A 7,500-nucleotide genomic window follows, 5' to 3' on the forward strand; every position below is an offset into this window, starting at 1 on the left:
TGCCTTAAATAAATTGACACATTTATTAGACACAAAATCAATATTTATTTTTATGCATGTCACTGTCAGTTGCAGCTAAGATTAAAGTTAATTACCAAAATGGTACAATTTTTTTCTTACAATTTATGCTTAGTATTGATAATTTTAAAGCACATTTGCTTCATCTTTTGGGGTGTGTGACAAAATCCTAACGTTACGTAAGCATGCCTAAAACCCTTGAATGTTTCCCACGAATGTTGAAAATAAAAAGATAAAGCAGTTTTTGCTAAATTCACGTACAGCCGACTGCAGACATTTTTGTGCCATGAAGGTCATGTGCCACAGAAACGGCATAAAACTGAGCCCTGCAGAAAATAATTGAACCAAATGAGAAGACTGACTTTGGAGTGACTTTGAAAATGAAACGGAAATACTTATTTCTGTATATAAAGAAAGTCTGTGCTTGTTTAGTCTTCAGAAAGGCCAATATTTCAAACTTTTTTGAAGCGCAAATGAGTTTAAAGAAATATAAGGACCAATGAGATAACCCAGACAAAACCAAATTCAACTATTTGGTGAATTTTGCTTTGACAAGAAATGTAGTATTCTGCAAATAAATAAATAAGTAAATAAAAAAATGATATATTTATATATGAATAATAAATAAAAATAATAAGAGTTAAAGTAAGGGTTAAATATGATTGGCAAATTCATAAATACATTGAAAAATACTAAAATTTTGATGCACAATTTTCTCTCTTAGTTTTTTTTTTAAATTAACATTGTTTTTTAACTGTCTTATTTTGTTTCTCACTTGATAAGATATTTCTTTATTAGAATCCTGTTAGATGTGATCTATTAGATCACTTATTAGAGTCAAGAAAGATCTGCTAAAGAATAATTAGAAGAAAACTTTTATTGATCCGTTTCTCTGACATCATTAAAGAAAGTTTCAAATTGGATGCTATAAATACACATTATTTTCCCTCAAACTTATGGAGTTTATTTAAAGTAAAGATATGTCAATCACATTGTTCATGGTTTCATAGTGTGAGCTAGAAATTGTGTTTGTGTGTGTTATTGTGTATTTATTTTTTAGAAGGTTTTTAGAGGAAATTGTGAGATAAAGAAGGAAAGAATGAGTAATTTGTACATTTTTCACTACAAATATTTAGTCTACTCCATCTTTTTTATTGATTTGAAGCTGTAAAATTAGCGAAAAACAAAAACTTTTATTTTTCCTGGGAGTTTGGCCGGTGGGTAAATTTTTTAGTTCTCCTGAGATTGTTTAATTTGAAATATTTTGCATTATTGTATGGGATTTTATAAGGATTTCTTGATATAATAACATGCTGGCTGACCAAAAACACTGACATTGTGAATTTATGATCTTAAATAATAATCATGTGATCATTTCACTTCTTTGACCTTGAATCAAACTAAATTGTGGTGATTTTACCCAAACAAAGTAACTTTGGTTTTTCCTCACTTTCCTTTCAAATTAATTTATCTCAAAGAAAGTAAATAAATGAGTCTCAAATAGAGAAAAAAAAGTTGATATTTGAGTGTTTAGAAGTTTGTGAGGAGCTTCACATTAGTGTCTGAAAGCAGCAAATGATGTGCAAATCGAGAGCAGTGTGGGTCGCTGCTACAGCGGCTTCGCTCTTTTTCCAACTGCAAATTGGACCCTTGGGTCCTGCAGAGACGGCGTGCGTTTCCAGCAGCATCCGCGTGGCGCGCTGGTGCGCTCTGGTGCGCGGCCAAACCCGGAGCGTTTGGATGGAACAGCCAGAGAAGTTTATGGTGGGCTTTTCAGAAGCGGCGGAGCAGAGAGTTGAGTGTCAGTTTGTGACCACAGACATGATAAAAGGGGAGTGACAAAAACACACACAAATAAAGGACTTCAGGGGACGTCTAAGGTGAGAAGGTGAGGTGCGCGCTCTTCGGAGGCGCACGGGAGGTGGGTGGGAGACAGATGCCCGGCGCTGCGCGCGTGTGGGGGTGGTGTCAGAGCACCGGTGGGAAAGATTAGGGGGAGCACGCCCACCTTCTGAGAAGAGTTGAGAGGAGAGAGGCGCGGAACGGAAAGAAAAGGAAGAGTTGAGAGAGGAAGAGAGATAGGAAAAAGACCTCGACGGAGGAGGAGGAGGAGGAGAGAGGAGGAGGGGGGGAGGAGAGCTCCGTCTCTCCCGGTGCACTTGGCAGTCTAGTTGCGGGCTGCTGTGCTGTTGCTGTCGTGGCGTAGCTGGTTGCGCCAGGCGGGGAACTTCACCACACTGGAGCCCGGAGTCCCATTCTCCCTCCCGCGCAGTTCGGAGCTGCCATGGCTCTCCCGCCAGGATTTGCCGTGATCATGATTCTGCCGGCCTTCCTGCTGCACACCAGCGGCCTGTACATCGCCAGTAGCGTTGGTGAGTCCGGTGCGCTTCAGCGTGGTCTTTATTTACACTCCGTATCTGCTGATCTCCTGACGCGCTCCACCAGAAAAAAAGCTGCCGCTCCTCGAGGACGCGCAGGCTCCTCTTTAATGTTTTAACAATCTTTTTTTTTTTTTTTTAATGGGTTTAAAAATAACACAGTTTGGAACTTCTGTGCGTCTACTAACACTTTCCAAGCGGTGCAAGAGGCTTGTTTTCCGTCTGCTCTTCTAGACGGGATGCTCCTCTGCGCGGAGTGTTAAAGGGCATCTCAGATGCGCCGGTGTGCTGTGGGATTTTTTTTGCAGTCAAAGAAGCATGTGATCCAGCCGCTGTCGCAGCTATCGATCTGTCACTGAACGCTGGAGTCACATTTCAGCCTGTCGATCACACTTTCATCGAGCCCTCCCTCTGACAGACGAGCAGAGAGCTTGTTTTTTATCATTGGATAAACTTTATCCGTGGAGAGAGGTGGGCTGTGACAGTGCAGGTGTGTGTGTGATGAGGCTGACTTCAGAAGATTGCCTTTTGGCTCGCATTGAGTGTAATGCATGGGAGTATTTCAAAATAAAAGATAAAAGCGTTTTGCTCTATGTTCAAATAACACATTTAAAAAAAAATGGAGCGTTACTTTTTTGTGCGTCACGGTCTTTTAAACCAAAATCTAGAGGAATGTACGTCATTTGATCATGATATTGTATCTGTTTATTCAAGCATCACTTGATTGCATAAATATTCCGGTGGGGTGATCGTTGTGTAGCTGCGGTTTGCGCCTCAGTCTTTCCTGTTGACGACGGAAGGGCACAGGAGATGTCAGGAGCGCAGCGCGCACTGCTGAGGCGGCTGTTTCCAAGCGCGCGCGCGCACATTGAGGGGTGGGCGGGGGTCGCCTCTGGGTTCATGGGTGGGGCTGCATGCGCCTGGCACAGGCCCCACTATGGGTGCAGGTAAAATATCAGGTGGGAGAGTTGGGGTGTGCTGAGAGTTTGGGGTGTCCTATCTGTCTGAGCCCCTAAAAAGCAGAAAACCTGTCATTATATCAGTTCATGTGTCCATATGTTTATGTCTAAGTTTTATGTTGAATGTCCTCGCCGGGCTTGGGACAGGCACAGGACACTGCTTTGTGCCCTAGCTATTGAAGCTGTTCATGTATATATTTTTTTCTTTTCAAGTTTGTTCGTCCATCTTCACGTTATTTATGAATTTATTTAGATTTTATGTTTTTTTTTATTTTGTCATCTTTACTTTATTTTGGATTTTTGCAGGCCATTTCATTTGGGGGAGGAGTCACAGCATTTAGGAGGGAGCTGCCATATTCTGGCAGGGTGTTTTTAACGCATTTTGGGCTTCACTTTAGTAAATAATAATAATAATAATAAAAATAATAAATTATATAAAATGTTTTGATTTTCTTTTTTTTACTCTCACTTGCTCCTCATTTGTTAATCTTTAATATACAAACTTTAATTTTCTGTTTTCTCACCACATGTTTTATTCTATAGTAAATAATCTAACCCTGTTTTTTTTCCCCACTTCCCAACCCAACTGCCCCTCTCCCAGACTCCCTGCAGCATGTCCTGGGGGAGTATGGACTGGTGAGGCCAATCAGTGTGGATGCAGAGGGCCGCTTTCTGTCGCACGCCGTTTCATCTAGACGTGCTGCAGCGGGGCAGTCCCGTAGGCGCCGGAGGAGGGAGGTAGGAGAAGGCGACACCGAGTGGGAAGGACCAAAAGGAGCTGAGGAGGAAAAGCTTTACTACAACGTCACCGTCTTTGGCCGGGAGTTCCACCTGCGCTTGCGCCACAATGCCAGGCTGGTGGCTCCTGGAGCTAAGATGGAGTGGCACGATGACAGCGACAACATCCGGTACACCGAGCCGCTGCATGGCGAAGACCTGTATGTGGGCGACATCACGGACACACCGGGGGCGACTGTAGCTATCAGCAACTATGACGGCCTGGTGAGTGGAAGCTGTGCTGTCTGTGATCTGCTCATCTGTACATCAGGGTCCTAAGGGAGGAGATCAATTCAAATCCAAGGAATTTTTTGGGCCTAAAGGTCATGAGGTCAACTTTTCAATCTGATTCTATTTGATTTACTCCTTAGAATTTAGGGAGATACACTCAAAACGTTTGCGAGATAAGCTCATGCTTGTCACTATCTTCACTTTGGCGTTAAGTGCGGCTGACCCTGACACTTTCCCGGTTGAAAATGTTTTGTTCCTTGCACAGCGATCGCCCAAAGAGCCTGCAATGCTTTTAATAGAGCTGATGATGGAAAAGGAAAAAGAGGAAGGAGACGGTAAACAGTTGGTGAATGGCTGTCAGTACAAGGGTGAAGTGAGATACAGACAGTGTGAAGACTGCATGGGAACAGAGATGAGAGGATGCAGAGTGATGGAGACGGGTGCTTGAAGAGACGCCGCGGAGGGGATAAATGTGAGAGAATTAAAAAAAAAGGCAAGTAAATGCAGGGAAATATGCAGGGGAATGTTGAGATGTGAATGTAGATGTGGGAGGGGGTTCCTTCATTAGAAAAAAGTGTTCATTAGTCTGCCAAATCAGTCTTCCACTGAAGCTGAGCTGCAGCAACTGGATCTGTTTAGGTTTGAGGACACTGGGGACTGAGGTAGCAGCTGAAAGAGCAGGCAGGAAGCCAGGACAGCACATGCCTGACATGCTCACTTAGTCTGACACCAGCCAGCAGCAGCAGAAGCTGCAGCTCACCGCTGCTGCTTCCAGCTCCAGACTGTCATTTCAGGACTCATCCCCAATCTGGTGGGGAGGTTGTTGTCAAATTCCCCTCGTGGCGGATCACAGGTCAAGTCGGGGCCCATCATTGCTTTGCTGATGGCTCTACTGCCCCAGATTTTTGAAGGAGGATTCCCGTTTGGAGGTGTGCTTTATGTAGATTGCACACTAAAACAACAGTCTGTTCTCTGTAATCTTTTCTCTCTCCATATTGGTGATGAAAAGATTAACTTGTGGGGTTGACTTAAATAATAAAAAAAGGAGAATAAAAGCTAAACTCCAACAGAAAGGAGTCACTAAACCAGTTGTTTTCAAGGGATTCACCACTATTTAAGTAATGAAATGACATAATAATAATAATAATTATTGTTATGCACTAATAAAATCATCGAGCGGTGTAGAAAAATGTCAAAATCAATCGATTGATTGATTTGGTTTATTTCATGCATTGTAAAAAAAATGCAGGAAATACATCGATTAGAAATAGAAAACAAAAACCAAAACAAAGAGATACTTGTGTCGCTTTTGATTCATTAAATATAGTAATTAGTAACTAAAGTCAAGTAGAGTTTGATTGATTGCTTGAAAAGGTGTGGGACAATGTGAAGTTAATTGCTCAATCAATCAATTTATCAATCAATCGATCAATCAGTTATTTCATGTATATAGCACTTATAAAAGCAGGACCAACCAAAGTCTTGAACAAGAAGTCAAATATAAATAAAACAACTAAACAATAAAATAATACAATAAAAGCAGTTGAACAAAAACAATAAATTAAACAATAAAAGGTATCAAGTTGGCCACTAAATCTTCTCACTGGAGTTAAAAGCCATAGTAAAAAGCTTTTAAAAGTGATAACTGAGGGATCAACTTCACAGAGAGGGGGAGAGCTAGCTTATCACATATCTATATTATCTATATTTGTTGGATCGCTGGAATAGAAATCAATTAATAGATTAAGTCAATTAATCGTTACACCCCTATTATGTGTATCCTTAATTTAAGGTTCTTCTTTATTCTGTTGATCTTTTGCATTTGACCCCAGAGTGGGATAAAATTGAGAGGAGGAAAACTCAGCTCATAACTCAGAAAAAAATATATTTTTATTAATAAAACTAAATGTGGCTACTATAGTCACTTAGTTCTCTGCATGGCAGGAAGGAAGCATCACAGTGCACAGCGTGTTAACAGGCCGGCGTGTGTGTTCTTGTCCTTAGAGCGGGGCCAAACAGAATTAAACTGCTGCTGAGACCATGTTTCCATGTTTCTCTGGGTAATGAATGGACTGCAGCATGATGCAACAACACAAAACGCAAAAGCTTAGCAGGCTTCATCTTTGTATGGGTTTGTTTAGCGTTGGAGCAAGTAATAAAATCAATGGTTGCATTTTGTTTTTTCATTTTTAACTTTTATTTTTTTGGTACTATGTATCTAAATGTAGTTTTATAAATCATCAAGTGGATTCATAAATAGTATTTGGAAAATATTCATATCTTTTTTGTTTTTATTTTGGGAAATTGGTCTTTTTTGCATTTAAGAATAAAAAAAGTTGTTAGCAGAGTGTTGGAATTGCTTTTAAATACCAGATTGTCTCACATTATATAGTAAGTAGGGAGTCAATTTTTATTACTTTTTTAAAAAAATAAATAGAATTTGTTGGCTAACAAAGAAAAATGACTGAAAATAAGAAAACCTTAAGATTTACCATTGAATCATAACTTTTTCACTACAAAACTTCAAAATTACATTTGTAAAAGTTCATAATATTTAGCTAAATAATAAAAGAAACCCATTCAAGCGAAGCCGAAATCCTGCAGATAGTTTTTCTTTGCGACACAATGTGGATTTGAGACAAACAAAAACAAAAGATTTCAGGTCTTGAATTGCATCTGAGTGTGTCTGTCTTTGTGTATGTCAAAGCGAGCCTTTGGCCATGGCTGCCGGCTCTTCCTTCAGTGTTTGTTCAGAGACTGTTGACTATGATGGCCTGATTTTCGTGCACATGTGGGTGTGAGGTCAGGTGCAGTCATGCATGTGTGCGTTTTTTTGCCGTCTCATGGGGAATTTAAAGTGTCAGTAGATCCGCTGCAAGATGCACAGGCCGTAGTGATGGCTGCTCAAGAGTTACAGCATTATTGCTTTAGAATTGGACAGCAGTCTGCAGCCATGAGAGTTCAGATGCTCGTTCATTCCTTTTGATCAGATAAATCATTTTCATTTGTGCAAAGCTTGTTTGAATTTGATGAAGGACAGCCTTTTGCACAGTCGTTGTAAGAGCCCACATCCATGTGTGTGTCTCTCATTCACATCTGCGGATTGACAAGGTGAAGCAGTTTTATCCTTGTGAAAA

At 40.6% G+C, this 7,500-nt stretch overlaps 1 protein-coding gene across 2 annotated transcripts in view; it reads left to right on the top strand.

The window, feature by feature from the left end:
- The first annotated feature begins 1,439 nt into the window (after positions 1 to 1,439).
- The window catches only part of LOC112153355 (A disintegrin and metalloproteinase with thrombospondin motifs 2), a 125,250-nt gene continuing 119,189 nt past the window's right edge, over positions 1,440 to 7,500 (top strand). For both annotated transcript variants that reach the window (XM_024283521.2, XM_024283522.2), the window contains exons 1-2: positions 1,440 to 2,390; positions 3,957 to 4,357. In XM_024283521.2, coding sequence (XP_024139289.1) covers positions 2,303 to 2,390; positions 3,957 to 4,357 — 489 coding nt within the window. In that variant the 5' untranslated portion in view covers positions 1,440 to 2,302. The remainder of the gene's footprint in view (positions 2,391 to 3,956; positions 4,358 to 7,500) is intronic.

The sequence above is a fragment of the Oryzias melastigma genome, linkage group LG10, assembly GCF_002922805.2.
Source record: "Oryzias melastigma strain HK-1 linkage group LG10, ASM292280v2, whole genome shotgun sequence".
Taxonomy (NCBI): domain Eukaryota; kingdom Metazoa; phylum Chordata; class Actinopteri; order Beloniformes; family Adrianichthyidae; genus Oryzias; species Oryzias melastigma.